Source organism: Drosophila rhopaloa, unplaced genomic scaffold (assembly GCF_018152115.1).
Source record: "Drosophila rhopaloa isolate 14029-0021.01 unplaced genomic scaffold, ASM1815211v1 contig_2, whole genome shotgun sequence".
Taxonomy (NCBI): Eukaryota; Metazoa; Arthropoda; class Insecta; order Diptera; family Drosophilidae; genus Drosophila; species Drosophila rhopaloa.
This window is the reverse complement of record NW_025335083.1, coordinates 13032433-13056727: the sequence shown is the minus strand read 5'-3', so window position 1 is coordinate 13056727 and position 24295 is coordinate 13032433. Positions and strand designations below refer to the sequence as shown.

General features: G+C 37.0%; 4 protein-coding genes across 5 annotated transcripts in view; 3 read left to right on the top strand and 1 right to left on the bottom strand.

Annotated features, from left to right (window-relative positions):
* The first annotated feature begins 736 nt into the window (after positions 1-736).
* Positions 737-2120, top strand: LOC108047311 (putative gustatory receptor 36a). Its single transcript, XM_017127428.2, has 3 exons — positions 737-1004; positions 1153-1907; positions 1968-2120. The coding sequence occupies exons 1-3, from the start codon at positions 737-739 to the stop codon at positions 2118-2120; spliced, it is 1176 nt and encodes a 391-aa protein (XP_016982917.2).
* Positions 2121-11291: 9171 nt separating this feature from the next.
* LOC108047310 (putative gustatory receptor 36c) lies at positions 11292-12579 on the top strand. Its single transcript, XM_017127427.2, has 3 exons — positions 11292-11562; positions 11616-12370; positions 12427-12579. The coding sequence occupies exons 1-3, from the start codon at positions 11292-11294 to the stop codon at positions 12577-12579; spliced, it is 1179 nt and encodes a 392-aa protein (XP_016982916.2).
* A 483-nt stretch (positions 12580-13062) lies between these two features.
* Positions 13063-14347, top strand: LOC108047309 (putative gustatory receptor 36b). The gene is made up of 3 exons (XM_017127426.2): positions 13063-13324; positions 13385-14139; positions 14195-14347. The coding sequence occupies exons 1-3, from the start codon at positions 13063-13065 to the stop codon at positions 14345-14347; spliced, it is 1170 nt and encodes a 389-aa protein (XP_016982915.2).
* Positions 14348-18540: 4193 nt separating this feature from the next.
* Positions 18541-24295, bottom strand: part of LOC108047308 — an 81361-nt gene continuing 75606 nt past the window's right edge. Inside the window, exons 5-7 of one of the 2 annotated variants that reach the window (XM_044459860.1) lie at positions 21998-22263; positions 21223-21358; positions 18541-21156 (exon numbers count right to left, since the gene is read on the bottom strand). In XM_044459860.1, the coding sequence (XP_044315795.1) occupies positions 20879-21156; positions 21223-21358; positions 21998-22263 (680 nt within the window). In that variant the 3' untranslated portion in view covers positions 18541-20878. Of the gene's footprint in view, positions 21359-21997; positions 22264-24295 lie in introns of both variants that reach the window. The other variant, XM_044459859.1, reaches the window with a different exon arrangement.

Sequence of the window (24295 nt, the reverse complement as noted above, 5' to 3'; positions counted from 1 at the left end):
TCAACTAAATTACAATCGAATAGATAATGCGCAATAATGGGAGGTTGGAATGATTGCATAAATTATTCCAAAGCGTTGTGAGCCCACTGAACCCCTTGCAACCGACCGAATTGTGGGCAAACCGCGTGAAATTGCAGCATAAACACATTGGTTAATGCAATAACCCGCGCAAAAACAACAGCCTTTTCGGGGAGTTGGTTGTTTTTCTGCCCGTGTGGGCCACGTCTATTGACCATGAATAACTAACGGAAATGCAATACGAAGTGTGGTCATGCCCCACACTAAAACCGTCCCTTTTCACCCTACGAATTCGATGATTCAGTGTGTGACGTTTAATTGCGGCTACCATTTGATTTATGACGACAAAAAGGGAAAGCTCAATGACGCATCCTTTTTTTATAACAATGCTTTTATCCAGAACGCTAATATTTTGACAGTAAAAATCATAATTTTTTTGTATTCAACAATTCTTTAAACTATCATTAATTAAATGTTGTATAAAATCCATTTCAAAATTTAGAATATATTTAACAATGTTTTTGGCTTCAGAACAAATGAAACAAACTTTATTAGAAGGCAATGCATAATGTAACACAGCGATGTTCTGAACCCTTTTTTTAAGGTCATTCACCTTAAATGAGGGACACTTCGAATCTGTGTCTGGGATCAGGACATTAGGTTTGTGGAAGCCATTGCAAAGGCACAGCAAAATCGAGCACCCATTTAGTTTGCAAAAATGTTCGACTGGGCCGGTTTGTTATTAAAGGCAGTCTACTATTATGGACACCTAATTGGACTTAGCAACTTTGAATTCGACTGGCGGACTGGACGCGTTTTCACAGCAAAAAGAAGCACATTCTATGCCATTGCGATCAATGCCATTATTTTTATGCTTCTGATTTTACAAAGTACCAAGAAATTGGATCTCAATATGATTATCGGCAGGTCAAACAAGCTGGTCCAATATGTTCTCATTATTGTACTAGGAATGAGGATAGCAGCAGGTTTGATTATTTGCTAATAATGCTTACTTAATATCCTAGTATTTGTTCTTAATATAATTTGAAAGTCAGTATACAAAACTGAATTTGAATTGAATAACGTAATAATTTCATAAGAATATACATTATTAATTAATTGTACATTTTTCAGGGTTTTCCGCCATACTCGTCAGATGGCGTCAAAGGACCCAGATGATGCGCTTGACCAAGATGGTGATTCGTATATTTCTGCAAAAACCACAGGTGATAAGGATGTCCCGCTGGGATATTCTTATCAAGTTCATCCTTGCCTGCACCACCGACTTCCTCCAAATGGCAATCACCTGGAATGCAATGGGTCATTCGGAAGCCAATCAAATTCTACCGATGGTTGTGCAGTTTTGGATGTCGGCCGTTATAAATCTAGCCACTTCGCAGCATTATCTAGTAATACTTTTCGTTCGGGCATACTATCATCTGCTAAACAGGGAGCTGCGTCAGGTGATTGAAGAGTGCAAAGAGTTAAGTAACCATCCACAGCGAAAGGGTGCTTTCATGACCAGGTGTTGTTCTCTGTCGGATCGGTTGGAAATTATAGCTAAGCTCCAAACTCAACTGCAGTCAACTGTGACTCAGTTGCATGAGGTATTCGCATTACAAGGTCTAATGGTGTTCGGCGGATACTATATATTATCGATAGCTACCGCCTACCTCACCTACAGTATCCTTAAAAATGGCTACGAAAATCTGGAGATGACTTTGGTAATGATGATCCTGTCCTTCACTTGGAGCTTCTTTTTCTACCTCGACGCAATCCTCAATCTGTTCATGACACTCAATTTAATTGATGATCACAAGGAGATGATTCGTCTACTGGATCAGCGAACAATATTTGCCTCTCGATTGGATGTCCGTCTAGAAGAAACTGTAAGATTCTCTTAACACGATTACCAATTTATTATTGATCTTAGTATTTTTGTATTATAGTTTGACAGTATGCAACTGCAGATGATACGGGACCCGTTCAAAATAAAAATATTCAAAACATTCACCATTACTCGCAGTTCTACTTCGGTCATGTTTGGATCTCTAATAACGAATTCAATATTCCTTATTCAATATGACTTGGAAAACTTTTAAGTTGATTCAACCTTTTAATGCTTTTCTACAGAAATATTATTACTATTACCTTTTAAAATAGTAATTGTTTATTAAATAAATAAAATAAAGTAATTATTTTAATACAGTCACGGTTTTTCGGAAGATTTATTATTAAATTTTAGCATATTTTTAAATTAGTTATTGAATGCCTTTCTTAGATTATATCAGGTATTTGAGAAGTAATAAATCTTCATTACCATAGCAAATTCTACTCGATCGACAGTTTAAAATCCAGCCGATTAAGAATCACATAATGAGTGTTAATCATCAGTGCGGATGTCCTAGAGTTCTGTATTTGCACACTCCAAAACTCTTGAAGCTATGAAATATCCATAGGCAGTCATTCGTACAACTTGAAATATCCATAGGCAGTCATTCGTACAACTTTAAATATCTATATTTAAAAATGCCAAATTTCCTATAGCTTCGCATTTGTGCATCACCTTTGAACTTCTAAAAATGTACATTAAAAAAATGTACATTGTTGCTTTCAATTATACCTACGACACAAAAAAATCTATTAAATAATAGCTTGTCGGTCTCCAATCTGATCAGAAAAAATATTCCGTTCGGAATGAGCACTATATTTCAATGTCAGTCACCGCAGTTTAAAAAAATTGTATCCCATTCGTTGGGGTTCCGACGACTGTTTTAGTTTCACGAAATGGTCGACTGGGTGAGGGCAGTCTACTTTTATTGCCATTTGATCGGCTTGAGCAACTTCGAGTTCGATTGGCGGACAGGACGCGTCTTCACATCCTGGAGAAGTACTTTGTACTTCATAACGACCAACTTCGCCCTTTTTACTGGCCTCGTTTATTGTTGGACCAATTTCAATGTGATCTTTGAAAGCGTTAACAAACTGCACTCAAATGTTGGTTTAGCTTTGATAAGTGTGAGGATCATGGCAGGTAGGAAAAAATGCTTGTTAGAAAATATTTAACTCAACTTTTTGCATTTTTCAGGGGTTTTAATTGTACTTAATAGATGGCACCGACGCACCCAGATAATGAACATCACCAGAACCATAATCCGACTAATTCTGGACAGTCCGGAGATGAATAGATTTTTCAGATGGAGTATTTTTTTCAAAATCTTCTTGGGTTTTGCATATGTGTTTTTGAAAATCGCCCTGTTCGTGGAAGACTTCGATGGCTTCAACTACGATCAAGTCTTATCATTCATCTTGCAGTGTTGGACTTCAGCCATTATAAATCTTGCCATATTCCAGAGTTATTTGGTACTGCTCTTTGTTCGGGCGCAATATCATAATTTAAGCACGGAGCTAAAAAAGGTGATCGAAGAGTGCAGGAGCTTAAGTCGGCTTCCCTATCGAAGGGCGTTTATAATGACCAGATGTTGTGATCTAGCAGATCAGATGGATAACATAGCCAAGCTCCGAAGTCAACTGCAGTGGATAGTGATCCAGATGGGAGAGATATTCGGGATCCAGAGGTTGATGGTCTACGGCATTAACTACCTTGCGTCGGTGTACTTATTGTACCTGATCTACATTTTCCTCAAATATGGTCAAGTGAATATGAAAATGTCAACTAAAGCTTCTGTCTTGGTATTCACTTCCTCCTTCGTTTACTATATGGATGTCTTTGTTAATATTTCCAGTATGCTGAATGTATTAGATGATGATAAGGAGATTTTGCGTCAAATGGAGGAACGTACATTGTTTGGATCTGTTTTGGATGTCCGTCTTGAACAATCTGTATGTTGAGATCACCTAAATTACACACATTTTTTTAACCTTTTAAATTTTTCTCGTAGTTCGAGAGTCTCCAGCTTCAAATGGCTCGAAACCCTGTTGAAATCAACGTCATGAATTTATTTTCAGTTTCTCGAATCGAGTGCGCTGCAATGTTGGGATCTATTATTACGCATTCAATAGTGCTTATCCAATATGACATTGAAAATTACTAATATTTATATTTCTTCACTTACACTTTTGCACTCAAAAACAATACATATAAAGATGTGCCATTCCAATTTTTAAAACTGTATTAAATTAATTCACAATTACAATTACTAGAAATTAAAATATTGTTTTTAATTTGTGGTCTCTTACTGGCAGTTTATATGGTATATCTGGTTACATACAAACTTTACCAAAGCATCGCAAGCCTGATTTTATCCATAGTTAAGAGTCCCGCCGATTAAGAAAAGTATATGCACACTCCTAATCCATTGGCAGTCATTTACAATTTTTTATGTCCAATAAAATTTTTGTTTTCGTACATACATTATTGGTTAAATTAATCAATTCCTTTAAATAGATTGGCTTGCAACGTTAAAAAAAGTTATTTTTTCAATAATCATGATGGCTCCATCTTATGAAAAATGAGAAAATCGATTGGTCATTAAATGCACACAGTCGTATTTCGGCTTATCTAGAACAAAAAATACCTTTTTAAATACTTTTTTCTTTACTTTATTTAATGATTAGTTTGCTGAATTACTTGACCAGTATATAAGCTTTTCTAAAGAAATACAAATAATTTTAGAAAAATTCAGCTTTAAAGGTCCAGCTATTAAGTATACCTCCGACACAAAAAAAAAACAAGAGAGAGCGCTATAGTCGAGTGCCTCGACTATTAGATACCCGTTACTCAGCTAAAAAAGTTCAAATTATCAATTTGAATTCGGCTAACTCTTAGAGCTGGCAGCTTTACAGCACGAGCATCAGCACCAGCGCTGCTTTAGCGCAGGCAGCTTTTGTCCTGCACCAGCAGCTGTGTTTATATTTATGTTTTTGAGTGCAATAAATTGACTAGAAATATTAAACATATGTACATACATACTTATATTGGCTAAACACATACATTCTTGAATAGTATTGTGTATATCAAAGTCTAAATGTTTGCACAACACGAGTAACGGGTATGACGGACAGACGGACATGGCTAGATCGACTCGGCTAGTGATCCTGAACAAGAATATATATACTTTATAGGGTCGGAAACGCTTCCTGTTACATACTTTACTTTACATACTGCACGAATACAATATACCCTTTTACTCTACGAGTAACGGGTATAATAAAAAACAAGAAAGGAAAGCTAACTTCGAGCGGAACCGAAGTTGAAATACCCTTGTAGAATATTCTGCAAATTATATTCTCCAAAATTATTCGTATGATGCATTCTTAATACTCATAAAAAATCCCAACTTCCTAACTTAATAAACACCAAAGTTATGGCATTTCCGATCAATCAGTTATATGGCAGCTATAGGATATAGTCGGCCGATCCCGGCTGTTCCGACTTATATACTGCGTGCAAAGGAAAGAAGGGTGTGTGCAAAGTTTGAATTCGATATCTTTAAAACTGAAAGACTAGTTCGCGTAGAAACAGACAGACGGACAGACGGACAGACGGACATGTCTATATCAATTTAGGAGGTGATCCTGATCAAGAATATATATACTTTATAGGGTCGGAGATGTCTCCTTCACTGCGTTGCACACTTTTGACCAAAATTATAATACCCTCTGCAAGGGTATAATAATAGCTTGCGGTCTGCAATCTGATCACAAAAGTCTCGGTTCGGAATGAGCACCATATTTCAATGTCAGTCAACGCATTATAAAATAGTATCCCATTCGCAGGGTTGTCGCATCGACGACTGTTTTAGTTTTACAAAATGGTCGATTGGGTGAGGGCAGTCTATTTTTATTGCCATTTAATAGGCTTGAGCAATTTCGAGTTTGATTGGCGGACAGGACGCGTCTTCACGTCTTGGAGAGGTACTTTGTACTTCATAACGACCAACTTCGCAATTTTTTCTGGCCTTGTTTATTGTTGGACCAATTTATATGTGAATTTTAAAAACGCTAACAAACTGTACTCAGCCACTGTTTTATCGTTTATGTGTCTGAGGATAATGGCAGGTAGAAATAAAATGCTAGTTACAAAAAATATATATTAACTTTCTGCCTTCTTCAGGGGCTTTTACGGTTCTCAGTAGATGGTACCGACGCACCCAGATAATGCGGATTACCAGAACCTTAATCCGATTAAATCTTGCCAGTCCGAACATAATGAGATTTTTTCGCAGGCGTATTTACCTGAAAATCCTCACTGGTTTTGCAACTGCACTTTTCCAAATTGTCCAGCTTGTGGATGAGTTGAATCGCTTAGGCTACGCTCAAGTCTTTTTATTGGCCTTGCAGTTTTGGGCTGCATGCATTCTGAATCTGGCCCTGTCCCAGAATTCATTGCTAATGCTTTTCGTTCGCGCCCAATATCATATTGTAAACACGGAGCTAAGAAAGGTGATCGAAGAGAGTAGGAGCCTAAGTCGGCTTCCCCATCGGAGGGGGTTTATAATGACCAGATGTTGTGATTTAGCAGATCAGGTGGATAACATAGCCAAGCTCCGAAGTGAACTGCAGTCAATAATAAGCCAGCTGGGAGAGGTATTCGGGATCCAGTGGGTATTGGGCTTTTGCGATAACTACCTATGGTCGGTGTACTTCTTCTACCTGATCTATACCTTCTTCAAATATGATCAAGTTAAAACGAATAGTTTAACTAGAGCTTTTATACTGGGCTTAATTTCGTGCATCTTTTACTATGTGGATGTCTTCGTCAATCTTTCCATTATGCTGAATGTATTAGATGATGATAAGGAGATTTGGCGCCAAGCGGCGGAACGTACATTGTTTGGATCTGTTTTGGATGTCCGTCTTGAACAATCTGTATGATAAAATCAGCTTAATTATTCACATATTTTAACTTTTTAAATTTTTTTTTAGCTTGAGAGCCTCCAGCTCCAAATAGTTCGAAGCCCTGTTGAAATTACCGTCATGAAATTATTTCCAGTTAATCGGATCTACAGAACTGCAATGTTGGGATCTATTATTACGCATTCAATAGTGCTTATCCAATATGACATTGAAAATTACTAATATTAATATTTCGTCACTTACACTTTTGCACTCAAAAACAATACATATGAAAAGGCACATTAAAACCCAATTTTCAAAACCGTATTAAATAAATTCACTATTACTAGAAACTAAAATATTGTCTTTATATGTTGGTCACTAACTGACTGCTAACATGGTATATCTAGTTACATCGTACGCACATATTTTTCCAGCTTGGGAAAAGTTAGGGGATTACCTTAGGAATAGTAAACTGGTACAACAATTTTAACCATTTATTTAAACAATGTTATTTTAAAAATTTTTACTTCCTTCGATTATTGATTGATCTTTTGGCAAAACAAAAAATTTTCTCAAGTATGTTGTCCACTTTTGCCCGCTATAAGGATGATGTGATGTTGCTTAAAATAATTTTAGTTTAAAATGAATTATTCAGCGCTAATAGGTGTCATTTGCTTTCAGTTGTGGGCTGTGTCCATTGCGAACCTCTTCATATTACACTATTATCTCATAGTTATTATTAGCTTATAAACATGGTGTTCCGACTCGTGCTCAAGTAAAGTCTTGGAATTGTTCGGATCAGTTGGAAGGTATTATCATAAGGAATTTGCGGATACTACATATCATCTGATTCCGGCTCGTATATGAAAAGTATGAATAAATACCTTAAGCTTTATTTCCTTGATGATTACAAGGAGATAATACGCCTTTTGCATATTGTTTTAAGTCGAGGAAAGATTAAAGAGCGTTGAATTCGTTTTTAAATTTAAAATTAATTAGCGGTCGCAGCTAAGAAATTTAAACTTTTGCCTAATTTCCGACAAAAAGTACGTTGTTAGTGCGATGAATTAAAATAGTTTTTCCAAATCAACCTGTAATCGATAGCTTTGGTCGTCTGCTGCACAAAACAGGTATTCTTATATTGTGCGTCTTATTTTGCCTCAGTAAGAACAAAAAAACCTTTTCGAATACTTTTATCATAACTTTGTTCTTAGATTAGTTTTGATTTCGCTGACTTACTTGGCCAGTATGTAAGCTTTTTAAGTTCCGGGTTTTTATACCCTTGCAGCGGGTATTATTATAATTTCAGTCAAAAGTTTGCAACGCAGTGAAAGAGACATTTTGCGACCCTATAAAGTATATATATTCTTGATCAGCATCAACAGGAGAGTCGATCTAGCCATGTTTGTCCGTCCGTTTCTACGCAAACTAGTCCGTCATTATTTTTAGTAATGTAGGCATATAAATCGAAATGTAGTCGTTCTGTAATAACTGCAATGGTATATAAACTTCGGCTTGTCGAAGTTTGCTTCCTTTCTTGTTTTCAATTATACCTCCTACACAAAAAACTATGAAATAATAGCTTGTTGGTCTCCAATCTGATCGGAACAATCTTCGTTCGGAATGAGGGCCATATTTCAATGTCAGTCAACGCATTATAAAATAGTATCCCATTCGCAGGGTTGTCGCATCGACGACTGTTTTAGTTTTACAAAATGGTCGATTGGGTGAGGGCAGTCTACTTTTATTGCCATTTAATAGGCTTGAGCAATTTCGAGTTCGATTGGCGGACAGGACGCGTCTTCACGTCCTGGAGAAGTACGTTGTACTTCATAACGACCAACTTCGCAATTTTTACTGGCCTCGTTTATTGTTCGATCAATTTAAATGTCATTTTTAAAAACGTTAACAAACTGTACTCAACTGTTGTTTTTGTTTTCATGTGTCTGAGGATCACGGCAGGTAGAAAAAAATGCTAGTTCAAAATATAATATATATGTATACTAATTACCTTTTTGCAATTTTCAGGGGCTGTTACAGTACTCAATAGATGGTACCGACGCACCCAGATAATGCAGGTCACCAGAATCATAATCCGACTAATTTCGGCCAGTCCGAAGATAATGAGATTTTTTCGCTGGAGTATTTACTGGAAAATCTTCACAGGTTGTGCAACTGTTCTTTTGGAAATTGTCCTGGTTGTGAATGGATTGAAGCGAGTAAGCTACGCTCAAGTCTTTATATTGGCCTTGCAGTTATGGGCTGCATGCATTCTGAATCTGGCACTGTTCCAGAATTCATTGCTAATGCTTTTTGTTCGCGCCCAATATCATGTTCTAAACACGGATCTACGAAAGGTGCTTGAAGAGAGCAGGAGCCTAAGTCGGCTTCCCCATCGGAGGGCGTTTATAATGACCAGATGTTGTGATTTAGCAGATCAGGTGGATAACATAGCCAAGCTCCGAAGTGAACTGCAGTCAATAATAAGCCAGCTGGGAGAGGTATTCGGGATCCAGTGGGGAATGATCGCTTGCGATAACTACCTATGGTCGGTGTACTTCTTTTACCTGATCTATAATAATATAAATAGTTCAACTAAAGATTTTATAGTGGGTTTCACAACCTCATTCGCTTACTATATGGATGTCTTCATCAATCTTTCCATTATGCTGAATGTATTAGATGATGATAAGGAGATTTGGCGTCAAATGGAGGAACGTACATTGTTTGGATCTGTTTTGGATGTCCGTCTTGAACAATCTGTATGATAAAATATGCTATATTATACATATTTTTTAACTTTTTAAATTTATCGTAGCTTGAGAGCCTCCAGCTGCAAATAGTTCGAAGCCCTGTTGAAATTACCATCATGAAATTATTTCCGATTACTCGGATCTACAGCGCTGCAATGTTGGGATCTATTATTACGCATTCAATAGTGCTTATCCAGTATGACATTGAAAACTGCTAATAAATTATATTTCGATACTTACGCTTCTGCACGCACAACATTTACATATGAAAAAGCACATAAAACCGGTTTTTAAAACCGTATTAAATGTTTCCCTATCAATATTAAATCTTGTTTATTTTTGGTACACCATAATTTTTGGTTTCAGATCTCCCAGTGAGCTGAAATCCCATGCGCTGCCGAAAAGAAGGGCTGTTGTTCAATGACAAAAAAAAACAAAAAAAAAATATGTTACATTTGGTATGTATATCTGGTTACATGGTACGAATTTCCTTTTGTAGCTCGGGAAATATTTGTCGTTATCTTAGGAATAGTAAACTGGTACAACTTTTTTTTGTATAAATATAAAGTTGTGTTGGTATTTAGTATTTCATTTATTCCGGCTATTAACAGCTTAAGAATGCACGATCTACATTTTGATGTTTGTACCTTTACTTAATAGCCAGCAGGCTCCACACTTTAACGGCAATAGCTTCTCAAAACTATGAACGCGTTTTTCTCGAAAAATAATTTTTACGAGTGGCGCATGAAGTTACCCAAAAACTTTTAATCCAATCGGTTCCAAATTTTATTACGTTATTCTATACATATATAGCTATAGCATGAACTAGGTTAAATCAAATCGGTGAAGATCTTCTTTACTTTTTAACTTGATTTGTGGCTAAAAAGAAGGCGATTTTCAAAAAAAAAGGTTCAAAGGACCGCCATTTTGTTAATTTTTGTGCGATTTTAAAAATCCTAGTTCATGCTATAGCTATATATGTACTCTTCCTAATTCCGTTGGAATTTTTGGTTTCAGATCTCCCAGTGAGCTGAAATCCCATGCGCCGCCGAAAAGAAGGGCTGTTGTTCAATGACAAAAAAAAACAAAAAAAAAATATCTTACATTTTGTTCTTATTTTTTAAGACTTCAACTAAATGGATGCATAGTTACAAGCCAAAAAAATAATAAATGTTCATTTACCAGCCCATTGAAAATCGTAAAAATTTGAAATCGAGAATGGGGGATCCCCTTAAACTACAGTTAATACGGAATCCTTTAAAATTAAATGTAATGCAATTATGTGATGTTACTCGCAGCTCTATTATGGCCAAATCTAAGAACGCTTTTAATTGTTCTAATTTAAAATGAGACAACTTTTAGAAATAATTATGTATTTAAGGGAATTAAAAAATGTAATATCATTAAAAACCTGTATATATTTTATTGCATTTAGGTAATTAATTGTTTCCTCATAATGACAGTATTATTTTTAACCGGAAAATCAATATTGGTTCGAACCGCACTGTATACGGTAATAAGCTTTTTATCTTGAGCAGACCAATGCCCTGGTTAATGCCATCACTGAAACACACCAAGAGTAAACAATTTAATTAAATATTACCCAGGAGGCCTCTGCTCTTATCCGATAAATTCAGAAAATCTTTGATGGAGGTCGATACCAAAATGTAATGAGGATTACCGGGCAAACAGCTGCGAGGAACAATTTAGTTTTACGAAATGGTCGACTTGGCCAGTTGGGTTTTGCGGGTGGTCTACTTTTATGGTCACTTGATTGGTGTTAGCAACTTTGAGTTCGATTGGCGGACAGGTCGGGTCTTTGCTGCCAAGTGGACTACTTTCTACGCCATCGCGATCAACTCCACCATGTTCATTCTATATAGTTATCACTGGATCGGAATTACAAATATGATGAATTTGTTCTTTGGAAAAGCAAACAAGCTGCACGAATATGTTGTCATTATAATGACCGGAATAAAAATTGTTGCAGGTTGCTTTAATAACTCTGGTATATTGTTATTTAATTTTTATATTATTTTTTAGGGCTGGTCACGGTGCTCAACAGATGGCGCCAGCGTTGTCAGATGATGGACTTGGCAAGAAACGTGATTCAGTTGTTTTTAAACTGTCCGCAGCTGAAGAAGATATCCCGTTTGGGGGTTCTCGTCAAGTTCTTCACCGGAGTTGTGACCGACTTTCTGCAGGTGATAATCACCTTGGATGCCTTGGGTCGCGTGGATCCCCAGTATTATCTGGGCATAAGCCTGCAGTACTGGATGTCGGCCATTCTGAATTTGGCCACTTCGCAGCATTATCTAATAGTGCTCTTCATCCGGTCGCACTATCAAATACTAAACGTTGAGCTGCGACAGGTGATCGAGGAGAGTAAGGAGCTGAGTAGAAACCCTCCGGGACAAGGAGTTTTCATGACCAGGTGTTGTTTCCTGGCGGATCAGCTGGAGGATATAGCCAAGATCCAGAGCCAACTGCAGTCGATTATGAACCAGTTGGAGGAGGTATTCGGCCTTCAGGGGATGATGGTCCAATCAGGTTATTACATGTCCATGGTGGCCACTGCCTACCTCACCTATAGTGTCCTCAGAAATGGATACGAGGCCATGCAGATGACCTTCAGAGGTGTGATCCTGACCAGTGCTTGGTGCTTCTTTTACTACTTTGATGTCATGCTCAATTTGGTAGTCATGTTATTCGTCCTGGACGAGCATAAGAAGTTGTTGCTTCTTTTGGAGGAGAGAACATTGTTTGCCCCTGGCTTGGATGTTCGTCTGGAGCAGTCCGTAAGCTATATTCACAAAATGTTTACTTCTTAAACTTACATAATTTCTTCCCTTAGTTCGAGAGCTTTCAACTTCAAGTGACGCATAACCCTTTAAAAATTGATGTAGTGAAAATGTACGAAATCAATCGCAGCTCTAGTATGTCTATGTTCGCTAGTTTTATTATGCATTCAATTTACCTTATTCAATATGACTTGGAAAACTTTTAAAGAGAGAGTTTACTATAGACTCATTAAATGGTTTGCAATGTTTCCATAGAAATAAAAATAAAAAAGTTTATCATTTTACCTTGCGTTTTAATTTATGTTTATTTTGCTAAAAGCAATAAGTACAATTTGTATTGAGTGAGTATAGACTTTGGTTAATGGTATTTACTTTTATTCTTCTTGTATTTATTATTATGCACATTGTTTTTCTATTTATTATTATGCACATTGTTTTTCTAAAGTTCAAATCTGTGTTGTAAGAAGTAGTCGATGGCTTGTTTTATTTAAGACTATCTAGAGATTTTGTATAGTCATCACATATTGTAGTTCCACCACCAACCTACGTTCATTAATTTAATATTCCCCGCAGGCGCCAGTACTTATCGAATCTGATCTTAAAATCGCTGTATTTGCATGCGTGTCATCACCATACAATAATGAGCTTTTCCAGAAAATCAGCAGCGAGGCCTAATTCAGTTTAACAAAATGGCCAACTGGATAGGTTTGATGATGCGGGCAGTCTACTATTACTGTCACTTGATTGGCTTAACCAACTTTGACTATGAACCGCGAACAGGACGAGTCTACAAGTCCTGGAAAACTACTTTCTATACGGCGACGGTCAATACGGCAATTACAGTTCTCGCTTATCATTGGACGGGTCAAATGGACTCGAGTTTGTTTGGAAACGTAAACGAGCTACAAGAATATGTAATCGTCTTTATGAGCGGTCTTAGAATAATCGGAGGTGGGTGAAAAATTTAAATTAAATTTTAAAGAAATTAATAAAAATAACGCACATTTTCAGGGCTCGTTACGTTGCTAAACAGATGGCGGCAGCGCAAACAGCTCATGGAACTCGTCAGAAATATTCTTCGTCTGTATGTTGCTAATCCTAATATGAACAGCCTATCCCGCTGGGGGTTTCTCGTAAAGTTCTTCACCACTTTGGCGGTTGACCTCGTCAGTATTATTCTGGCCGTAGATGTAACAGGTCGCGTGAGCCTTGCACAAGCTTTGGCCTTGTTCTTGCAGTTCTGGACTTCGTCAATTCTGAATCTGGCCATTTTGCAGCACTATCTGGTAATACTATTCGTACGAGTGCAATATCAGCTCATGAACACGGAGTTGCGAAATATTATCGAAGAAAGTGAAAGGTTATGTTCCCTTCCTCGGCGAAGAGCTGCTTTTATGACCCGGTGTTGCTATCTGTCGGATCAGCTGGAAGATATTGCCAAACTCCAGAGCCAGCTTCAGTTAATTGTGAGCCAGGTGGGAAAGGTTTTTGGAATCCAGGGATTGGTCGTCTATAGTGGATACTACTTATTTTCTGTGGTTTTCTCGTACCTGACCTACAGTCTCTTTAAAAATGGAAGCAAGAATTTGGATTTAGCTCTTAGAACTATTATCCTTGGCTATTCTTTGAATTTCTTCTACTATCTGGACGCCATGCTGAATCTTTTCAATGTTCTTTTGGTTTTGGATGATCACAAGGAAATGTTGCGTCTTTTGGCGAAGAGAACATTATTTTCTTCAGGCTTGGATGTTCGTCTCGAGGAATCTGTAAGATACAATCAGCTAAATTATCTGTAAATAACATTTCTAAATTTTCCTTTAGTTTGAGAGCTTCCAGCTTCAAGTTGCACGAAACCCTTTTGAAATGAACGTTATGCAATTATTTCCCGTCAATCACTACTCTACCACTGCCATGTGTGGATCTATTATAACGCATTCAATATTACTTATTCAATATGACATGGAAAACTTTTAAAATCTATTATTGTGTGTAAAACCAAATAAATTATTACATTTTTGAAACAAAAGTACAATACTTTTAAAATTCAAACAAAAGTTACAGCAACTTATTTTTTTATATCTCTTAAAAGTTTTTAACTTTTTATTAGGTTTATGATATTTTAAATTATATTATGATATATAATAGAGCAACAATGTCATATTAAATTGTTGAGAACACAATTGCATTTGCCACAAATTTCCTTTAGCTAAAACTGAACCAATTTAATTACAATGTGATTTATATTTCAATACGAACGACAATCAAATTGTGTAATGGTAAAACAGAGAGAATGGCAAATTGAATTTATTTTTTGGCCATTTAATGTGAGTCAAGCTAACCAGGCTGGATGCCAATGTCAGGAAAAGTTTCCCATTTTCCATTGGCCTTTTTTCCAAATTTTGTTTGTTTGAGCTTGAGCTGTGGCCAGCGCACATAAATTTCAATTAACATAAATTTAATGCCAGCGCACAAAGTTGGGCCAACAAACTCGGCCAACACGCACACACACACACACACACACTCACTCACCAATACACACACAGAGCATTTTCAATTATTGTCTGCTGCAGAAAAGTTTGCCATCCAACAAAAAGTCTCCGTTTTTCACCCCTTTGAGTGCAGCTTCCCCAGATCTAATGCACTTGACTCCGGCAAGGATGCGAAGGGGTGGAGTGCCACTTTAAGCCGCATATAGCAAATGGTCAGAGGCAAAGCAAATTGCTGAAAGGCGCTTATGCAAAGCGATCAAAATGCGAGGCGACATAAACACAAAACGAGAAGAGAAAATCCAACCTCCAGGCAGTAAAACCAATTTCAAATTGTTATTTTAAGCGAAAGTAAATCGCAAGAAAAGGATTCTGTGTGGGGTGTGGTCTTAAAAAATCAAATATCGGCTGAGTATGCTGACGCTTAAGATGGCATCAACCATTTGCGGCCAGATAATCAGGAAACGGGTAAACTTTCCTTTTGTTTAGATGTAGGAAAATTGCCACAACACATTGCCACACCCCCCCGCTGTCGACCATAAAAATTCCAGGTAACAAAATGTATTTTCTGATGAAATCAGCACGGGATGAGGGTTCCTGTTTTAAGGTTCGCATCTGAGAGTTGGGTCCGAGCTGCAAATCTTTGGAAGCCAATAAAAATGGCCAACATAATGAGCCAAACAACTTCCTCCTTCTCGATAAAATGTAAATTGGGGGAACTGATTTTATGGGCTGCCTACTTTTGGGCTCCACATGGTTTTTAGTCGAATTGAAAACAAGGAATTCAAGATTTCAGAGCTTTAATTTTGCCGAAAATTAAAGCTGCAATTTAGTGTTGAAATTTCTATATTTTTATGCTGCTTCCGGACTTGCGTTGGCATTTTCACCAACACGTAACTGCAATGACACGAAATCATTTCCATTTCCCCGCACAAAATGGCTTTTAATGGGACGAAACGGCGACCATCTAAGGCCTGCATGCCGGAGTGTAGAAATGCTGTCCAGAATTTATATAATTTACGGCCTCGGCAATGCCGAATGATGTGCCAGAAATTGCAGCCAACCAAAGGATTGGCCAAAACAGAATCTGACGGGAAGGCAGCAATTTTTTATTTATTTTTATGAGTAATTTGTTCGCTGCCACGCATTTTTATGGCAATGTAGGAATGATGATGACAGCAATGGCTACTGCTGTTTCGTCCATGTTTATTTGTGCTTTGTCCTTTGCAGGAGGGGATTTCTATTCTGGGGGTCTTTTGAAAAGAATCTTTAGCTAGGTATGTTAAAAGGTCAATCATCTCTAGTCAAAAAAAAGTATTTTAATTATTTACCCGAATTTTTTTTTTATTAAAAGTTCAAAAATTAGACACAGTCATTTTTGGTAAATTTTTTTTAACGCTTAACTTCATGGCTAATCCTCTTATATCAGTGCGCACCTGAAAAATGCGTAGAATGCCAAGGTGTGTGGGGCGTTGCATGGAAAAGAAACCAGAGTAAACAAAAGGCAATTACGTGACAGACAGTGGCAAGGACAATGACGAAGCCAACTCATCCGACAAAGGCAGGATGAGCTACACCAGCAGCCAGAATAGCAAGGACAACAAAACCAAGGACTACAACACCGACAACGGACGACTGCTGAAGTGGCACGTAATCTGGCAATGGGGCGTGGCCAATGGACAGTGTCAGACACTTTTATTGCAAATCATTTCAAATGCTGCAAATGCTAACAACAATACAAGGCGACAACACTGAATGGCAACAAATAATGGCAGCCGGCGACATGACATTGTGTGGATTCTCCCCGATTCTCCCTGATTTTCCTCGAGTTGCATGGAAATCGATTTGAGGTGCAATCATCCTGTCTGTCTGCCTCTGATAATTCAACTCAATCGGGTAATGGACAAACATGGTGGACAGCTGGGGAAAAGGTTGAAGATGATTTAGGAATCTTCATTATGATTGAGAGTTTCTACATCTTACAATAGGATGGTGCCACAAAAATTCACTTATGGAGATGTGTTAAAGCTTTTTCAGTTAACTTTAGAAGTCCTTGGGGCTCATCTTGCAAAACAAAGCCCTTGTTTTCATCATGTTATTTAATTTCAATGGCCTCATAAATGTATATCAATCACTAACTCACTTAGTAAAATGAGTATGGTGAATCTTAAAGCTTCTTTCAACTCTAAATCTCTCAAAAACAATAAGCAAAACAAGTTCCTCCGTCTTTCCTCTTAGAACCCTTCTAACCAAAGTTATCACCCAACAAAGTGTCTCTCAAGCTCACATCCCAAATGGCATATTCCTTCCAATTGAACGAGCCCAATTAAACTTTCGGGCATATCGCCATCAGTTTTTAACAGCTTTCCCACGCCCACTTCAGCAACTCCCCGCCCACCTGATTTGTATGAGCAGCTTAGGTTATCATTGTATGTGTGAGCCAGGTGAGGGGGCAATCAAAAAGTTTACCTGCGCCACAAATTGATGCCTTCTTATCTGTGCGAAATCAAACATGAAACTTTTAAGCCCCAGACAATTGAGCTTAATATGCCGAAAGTATCTTCCCGAAACCAGGCGATGACATCCCGAACTACAGATTAAATGGAGCTGGAATTATGGCAAGCCAAATAGGGAATTAGCCAGGATGCGGGCACAAAAAAAATCCCTGGGAAATCTGGAAGCTGTTTTCATTAGATGACAAATCTGATTTATGTGACATTTGATGGCGAAGATAGCAGGTGGGCACTTCTTTCCGTCTGCTCATTTGCGGCCATTTGTCGGCAGGCTAATAAATCTGCGGAGTCAACTCCTGTTATCCCTGTATCCCTGGCACTTATAATTTGTTTGGCTTTGTCCTCGGTATTTATCAAATGTTCTTATTTCGTTGGCAGCTTATTAGTGAAGTCCGGCAAGGACGAAGCTAAGGTGCGACTTACGGATAAGTCCGCAGATATTTTCTATTTATTTTCCGGCTTTGTTGGCGCTGAGCTTTTGTCTTAGGTTTTTGGGTGGTTGACTTGTTAAGGGAAAAAATTGTCTGAATGCCACGGATTCCACAAATGGAACTTTGGTAAATGGGACCACATATTTTGTTTACTTCTATAACTATATTTATTTTTATGGTTTTATCACTATATTTGTTTTTCTTCCCTCTTTTGTTATATTTTTATGTTTTTGAGTCCTATTGAATTCCTGGCACTCCTGCATTTTCACACCTTTTTTATAAAGCATGTACGCATATCTGCACTCCACATTGCTATTCATGTTCATTTTTTTCGGCGTTTCTATTTCTCGGGTAACTGCTCCTTTTTACTGCTAAATGTTTTGTGCCCGATTCCCTTTCTCCGTCTCGATTACTTTTTTATTTGTCGTCGAAGGTTGTTGTCACGTTCGCCGAGAACATTTTCACGTATTTGAAATATTTTCTTAAAATTACCCAATTTTCTTTGTGTTGCATCCAACGAAAATAAAAAGAAATACAGTGAAAGTATCTTTCTGCAACTGGACAGGTTAACTTGCCCTGAATTTTTCATTTAATTGAAGCTGGTTTAATGTTGAGAAACATAAATAAAAAGAAGAATTCCAGGACAAGTACAAATAATATATATATGATCTCAGCAAGGTACATACCGTTCTTAAATAAGAAACTTCCTTTAAGGCAAATTAAGTAGGAGGGTATCGTTTGATTTTGAAACAAATATGTTTTATTAATGAATTTCCACTCGTGTACTTCACAATTCTTCGTTCGGTTTTTGGATCGTCTGCGAATAAGGTTCGCACATTGAATGAGGCTTAAAAATATTTACAGAGACTTCTCCACTTCGTCCGGCATTTAAATTCAGTTGAAGTTACTTTATGGCATTTGATTTGAGTTGAGTTGTAAATAATTCCTATTTGCTTACGTGGCAGCTTTTAGGTTTGAATTGTTTACGGTTTCACATAGAGTTTATCGTATAGATTCGAATGCATTTAGCTTTTTATTTTTTTTTTGCCTTTTTTATACATCTAAAAGTTGTTATTTAAATACACAAATAATTTACACTTAAAATTACCACACATTTATGTTTTGTTTTTCGAATTAACGGTAATTCAATTTATAGTTTTTTTTAGTACTTTTGCATTGTTTTTAAGTTTTTGTTTTAGTTATTTTTCTGTTAATTGCAGTTAATGGCGTCGATATTAAATAAGACTTAAAAAACAGTTACAGTTGACAACAATGCAAATTTATATATGTGTGTGTATTTTTTTATCAATGCTTAATTTTTCATTCGCACAAGCACTCACACACTCAGGCGCTCACAATTATACTCAATTAGCATTTGAATGTCCGCTCATCGATAATTAAATGTATAATTAATATTTTTTTCATTTGCTTTTCTCTTATCATTAAAATTGGCTCTTGCTTTTGTTTTGTTTTGTTTCGTTTCTGTGATTTTTGTTTTTCTGCTGTTGCTGACATCTTAACTTTAATTTAGTTAGCTCATAATCATATTTACACACAGAATTTATGGACATCAATGGGAAAACAGCATGGAATCCATGGACAAAGCGCATTTCTATTTACACAATAAAATCCATTTCATTTCACTTGATTTGTTTCATTTAACTTAATTTCACTTCTGAATTGAGTTCAAATTTGTTATTAAGGCTTCATCACAATCATTTTGCTATTGTTTAAATTTGTTTTCATTACCCATGCTCTTTTGATCTTTGCTATTGTTTTTAACATTTGGCTAACTAAACGGTTTTCATTTTTTCTGGATGTTGGCTAAGTCGAACCCGGAATGTTATTAGTTTTTTCAGGAAGGATCAAACACACACAGAAGCACTCACTCGCTTTTAGTTAACACCCATTAGACTTTGGCAATTCATATAAATGTACGATATGTTTTTGTTAGTTTTAAGACTTTTCCAACAGTCACCAAGTTGTAATTCCTAACTTTGATTAGTTTTTTTCACTTTCCATTTCTTATTTTTTTTTTGTTTAATTTTAAATTAAGTGCTTTTTTGGTTTGGTTTTATGTGATTTCTTATCTGTATTATTATTCAAGTTAACTAATTACAATTTTACATTATTTGATGCATGCTCAACGAACAACAAAATTTCATTAAAAGAAATCCTATTTAAGTTTTAATGGATTTGCGTGAAAGTTATACAGTACTTAACAAAAGTATTAAAGCCCATAATTTAATATATTATTTTTATAAGCAAGAAAATATTTAGCTTAATACGAGGAAAACTTAATTTAACTGATGCATGATTTGTTATATTATTTTTGCAACTATTTTTTTTTCTTAACAAGCTTATTGTGGGAATAATTGATAAATATATATCTTAAAGAATTTAATTTTTTGGACGCCCATACTTTTGCCACGCACTGTATAGCTCACACTAAATCCAGCCAGAGTGTTTGCTTTAAATTCTCTTTTTCACTTAGCTAACACATCCTTACAAATACTTTTTCCTACATATTTAAAATTATGCATTTTTATTTTATTGTTAAACTCGTATTTTGCCTTGACCAACTTTTGTTAAAGGATTTCCCATTCATTTTTCCTCTATTCTGTGATATTTAAATTCTGTTTTGTGTGTGGGTGAGCTTAACAATTATTAACATACAATACAGTTACATAAATATATATATTAAACATTAACTATTTACAGTTTGTTTTTTTTTCGACATGGATCTTAACTCTTTCGTAGAGAGTTAAAACATTTGCACGCTTTACCACAAACAATTTTTCTCGTTCGCACACATTAAAGTTTTGAGTAATTGTTATTTATGCCCTAGATAGTTTTTGTTAAAAATTAAATGGATGAAAGCTTTTGTTAACGGCATAAACAAATTAGCTGCATTTCTTTTGTGTTGCTTGATTTTTCATATATTTTTTTTCATTTTCTTATTTTTGATTTTCAGTGAGTTTTTTTGTTTGTTTTTCTATGCAAAGCGAAGACGGAAAAATCGGTGAAAAGTGTGTGTGCTGTGGAGGGAAACAGCCGCCGTGTTTCTTAATGCAGCTACCGTGCACTTAATGAAATTTTCCCCAGCTGCGCCTCGGATTTTCCGGGTCTCGCACTGCGCTTTTCCTCCTCGCGGCCAGCCAGCAACTCTCTCGCCTCCGGATCTCCTTTCGCCATTCCACCGGTGGCTGTACGATCCATCGGTATCTTAAATACATCTATGTCCTGGGCGATCCCCTGCGCCAGGGTTGCCACAGCGCCCACCACCGCCAGCGACACCACGAGCAGGAGGAGGGGCGCGGGTGGTGTGGAGGAGGGCGGTGCCGTCGAACCGGCTGCGTTTGGTTGGACGAAGAAGAGCGATAAGATTTTGGTCACAAATAATTCCCGGTAAGACGTACCTTGGACGGGATCGGCGCGCGAGTTGCTGGCGTAGGCCGTTTCCCGCGACTCGAGCGCTGGCGCCTTCTGCGGCCGGTCGCCCTCCACGGACTCCTCGTTGCTCCGCCAGTACAAGGACGACAACTCGGCTATGCACTGCAAGATCCAAACGATTGGGGTTAGCTAGCTTCACTCACAGACTACCATCGAACTTCCGCGACTCGACATGGCCAAAAACAATTTCAAAATCTTCTTTTTAAAACCTCCTAAAAACAGCATTGATTCTTATTCAAGTAACTAAATAACATAACAGATAATTTTTTAAGGGTAAACATATAAAAGGGATTTTATAATATTAAGCTTAATAATAATTTGAAAAGAAAAGCCAAAAGCTGGGAAAATAATAGCTACAAATATAGTTGTTCCAAGCGTTTAACTTTTTTAAATGTTTTTAACATGTGTCATTAAAATTTCCTATTAATTCTTAAAGCTATTTGTTTTACTGAAAATAAGAAAATATATTCTCAAAACAGAAATAAATTATAAGAAGGTGTATTACACTTTATAACGGGGGCACACAGTTTTCTTAAGTCAAAACTTAAAAGGAAATTGTATAACATACGATATTCAATATTTGATTGCAAAAAATATTACAAAATAATTTAAATAATAAATAATATTACAAAAATTGGTTTTATTTTCTTTATTTTCCCAAACCATATTCTACATTGTTTTTGAAATTGTTTTGGGCCAAAAAAGTTCGACAGTTAGATGAATATGAAATGCACCACTCACCTTAAGTTTCATGTCGCCATTGCGGAAGTGTCTTTGCTCCACCCGAAATTGTAGGCCCAGTACAGAGGTCTCCAGACCATCCCGTCCCTCAACGATGGTGTTATATTTGCGAAGTTTCTGCTTGTCAGCGGGCTCTCCATTCACTTGCCACGATAGTTCGACAGCGGGCTTCGACCGTCCAGAGGTGCAATTAACCTTTACATAATCCCCGACCTGGTAACGTGGTCGTCCACCACTGATTTTTGGCGATCCTTGGTCCGGAAGAACTAAAAATCCAATGGAAATAAGTGAAAAACATCAGTTTTAAGGCTTCTAACGAAATCGGAAAAGAGAAAATTTCATTTACAGCCGCAGACAGTTGGCGGTGATTTCGGATGGCGAGAGTTAGTAACTGAATTCTGCAATAAAACCAAAGCCACCAGAGAAACAACAAGGGAGCAGGAAGTAGGAACGCTCCAAAGGGACAGCAAACCCAACGGAGCGCAGCCGGAAATTCAATAAAAGTTCCAGCCGCTGATGCACTAACGGACTTTGAGTCAAATTACAAACAGCAAAACAAAAGAAATAAATACGATAAAAATAGAAGGACATAATAAAAAAGGTCTAGCTGAAGTGTTAACACTCTGAAAAATGCCGTAAGGTGGACCAGAAAAAAATGTATTAAAATGCAATATTTTGTTTAATATTTTAGAAAAGGTTTTAAAACAAGTTTGCTGAAGGCGAGTATATGTTTATTATCCCTAGGGCATGTATTATTATTTAGCTTTTTATTTAATGTTCAAAAACGTATATCAGAAAAATTGCAATTGATTTTTGTAAACCTCCAGAGTTAAACCGTTTACGAACTTTAGGAAAAATTAAACGTTTTAAGCAAAAAGTGTAATATTTCTGGGAAATACTTTTTTCTGCTAAATTTAAACACATCGGGAGTCTGTTTCCCAAAACAAATCTAAGCCTGACCGCCCAGTTAAAATGGCCATAACAAGAGATCCCCAGGAATCTCTGTGGATCTCCGGGCTTTGCAAACGGAAACGGAAATGGTTTCGACATGTTGTTGCTGTTGGCTTGACTGTTGTTGTTTGCCAAAGGGGCCCCCAAAAATGGCATCTGTGGGTGAAATTCGGAACGGGATGTTGGATGTGGCTGGTGGGCGGTGAGCTGCGAGCTGTGAGCCGTGGCATATGCCCGGCTCGTTCTGTTGCCGAAGCTTTTAAAAACTTTGATTGAAAGCCAAACATAACCAGTAGGGACGGGACCACAGTATGAGCAGCAACAAAACAACCGAAAGCCAGAAAACAAAAGCACAACAAAAGCCCCCGGTTAGAACAAAGACACAGTCCACGTTAAACAACAAAAGGGAGACGGCCATAGCGAAATAGGGGCGGTGGGAGCGAGAGAGGGCGTGTTGGCACGCCCACGCAAAAGTTTTATAATTGAACAAACGAAATGTCAACGCCAGTTCAAAGCGCACCCCACTGCTCGTGTAGTGGTTAGTGGGGGCACAGGAAGTAGCTGGTACACGTACAAAAATTATTTAATATTTAAACTTTTCTAAATACTCAGAGCACAAGATATTCTAAAAAAATTTTAAAAATTTCAAAATAAAATGTAAGTAACAAATAAAAAGTTGCTTGGTCTTTTTAAAAAAAAACCCAATTTATCTATACTATCAATTGTAAAGGGTGTAATTTAAAAAAAATACAAAGAAAATTATTATATTCATAAAAGAAGAAGATTTTAATTTCATTGGAATTCTAATAAAATAATATATTGAGTACATTAAAAATTAAAAAACCATTTCAATTGTTTTCTGTGCAGAAAAAAGGGGGTGCACTGGTATCTTAAAACTCCTGCTTTAATTGTTGTTTGGTTTGCATTTTCAGTTTTGCGGCGGCTTCTTAACAACATTTTTGGCATTGCCCTGCAGGAAATTTGGCTAAGACAAGAGCCAATGAACCCGGGGACAGACAACTTCCAAAATTGAGTTAAACTGTTAAGCTTCGGCAAGTTTTGCCCTGGGTTAAAGTGGGAGTCCGGAGGAAGTTCACTAAGCTTGTTTGGCATTAGAAGCATGAAATCAAATGAAGCCTGTCAAATGCACTGCAAATGCTTTTTGACTAAGTAAACAAAATTCCGATTGAATAAAGCTGATTGGGTCAGGCTGCTGGAATCAGGTGGAGCTACAACTACAGTTCGGGGTGAAAGTAAATGAACCCGGCCAAGGCCAAGCTTAAGTCAATGGGGCGGCAGGGAAATCGAATGGGTGGCGATTAACGGGGTTAGTGTATTTACCTGATT

What these genes read in the sequence shown, in the direction of transcription:
- LOC108047311 (XM_017127428.2), top strand. Translation starts at nt 737, where the DNA reads ATGTTCGACTGGGCCGGTTTGTTATTAAAGGCAGTCTACTATTATGGA. An exon ending in AGGAATGAGGATAGCAGCAG is followed by an intron (nt 1,005 to 1,152) that starts GTTTGATTATTT and finishes TACATTTTTCAG; the next exon opens with GGTTTTCCGCCATACTCGTC. An exon ending in ATGTCCGTCTAGAAGAAACT is followed by an intron (nt 1,908 to 1,967) that starts GTAAGATTCTCT and finishes TTTGTATTATAG; the next exon opens with TTTGACAGTATGCAACTGCA.
- LOC108047310 (XM_017127427.2), top strand. Translation starts at nt 11,292, where the DNA reads ATGGTCGACTTGGCCAGTTGGGTTTTGCGGGTGGTCTACTTTTATGGT. An exon ending in CGGAATAAAAATTGTTGCAG is followed by an intron (nt 11,563 to 11,615) that starts GTTGCTTTAATA and finishes ATTATTTTTTAG; the next exon opens with GGCTGGTCACGGTGCTCAAC. An exon ending in ATGTTCGTCTGGAGCAGTCC is followed by an intron (nt 12,371 to 12,426) that starts GTAAGCTATATT and finishes TTCTTCCCTTAG; the next exon opens with TTCGAGAGCTTTCAACTTCA.
- LOC108047309 (XM_017127426.2), top strand. Translation starts at nt 13,063, where the DNA reads ATGGCCAACTGGATAGGTTTGATGATGCGGGCAGTCTACTATTACTGT. An exon ending in CGGTCTTAGAATAATCGGAG is followed by an intron (nt 13,325 to 13,384) that starts GTGGGTGAAAAA and finishes GCACATTTTCAG; the next exon opens with GGCTCGTTACGTTGCTAAAC. An exon ending in ATGTTCGTCTCGAGGAATCT is followed by an intron (nt 14,140 to 14,194) that starts GTAAGATACAAT and finishes ATTTTCCTTTAG; the next exon opens with TTTGAGAGCTTCCAGCTTCA.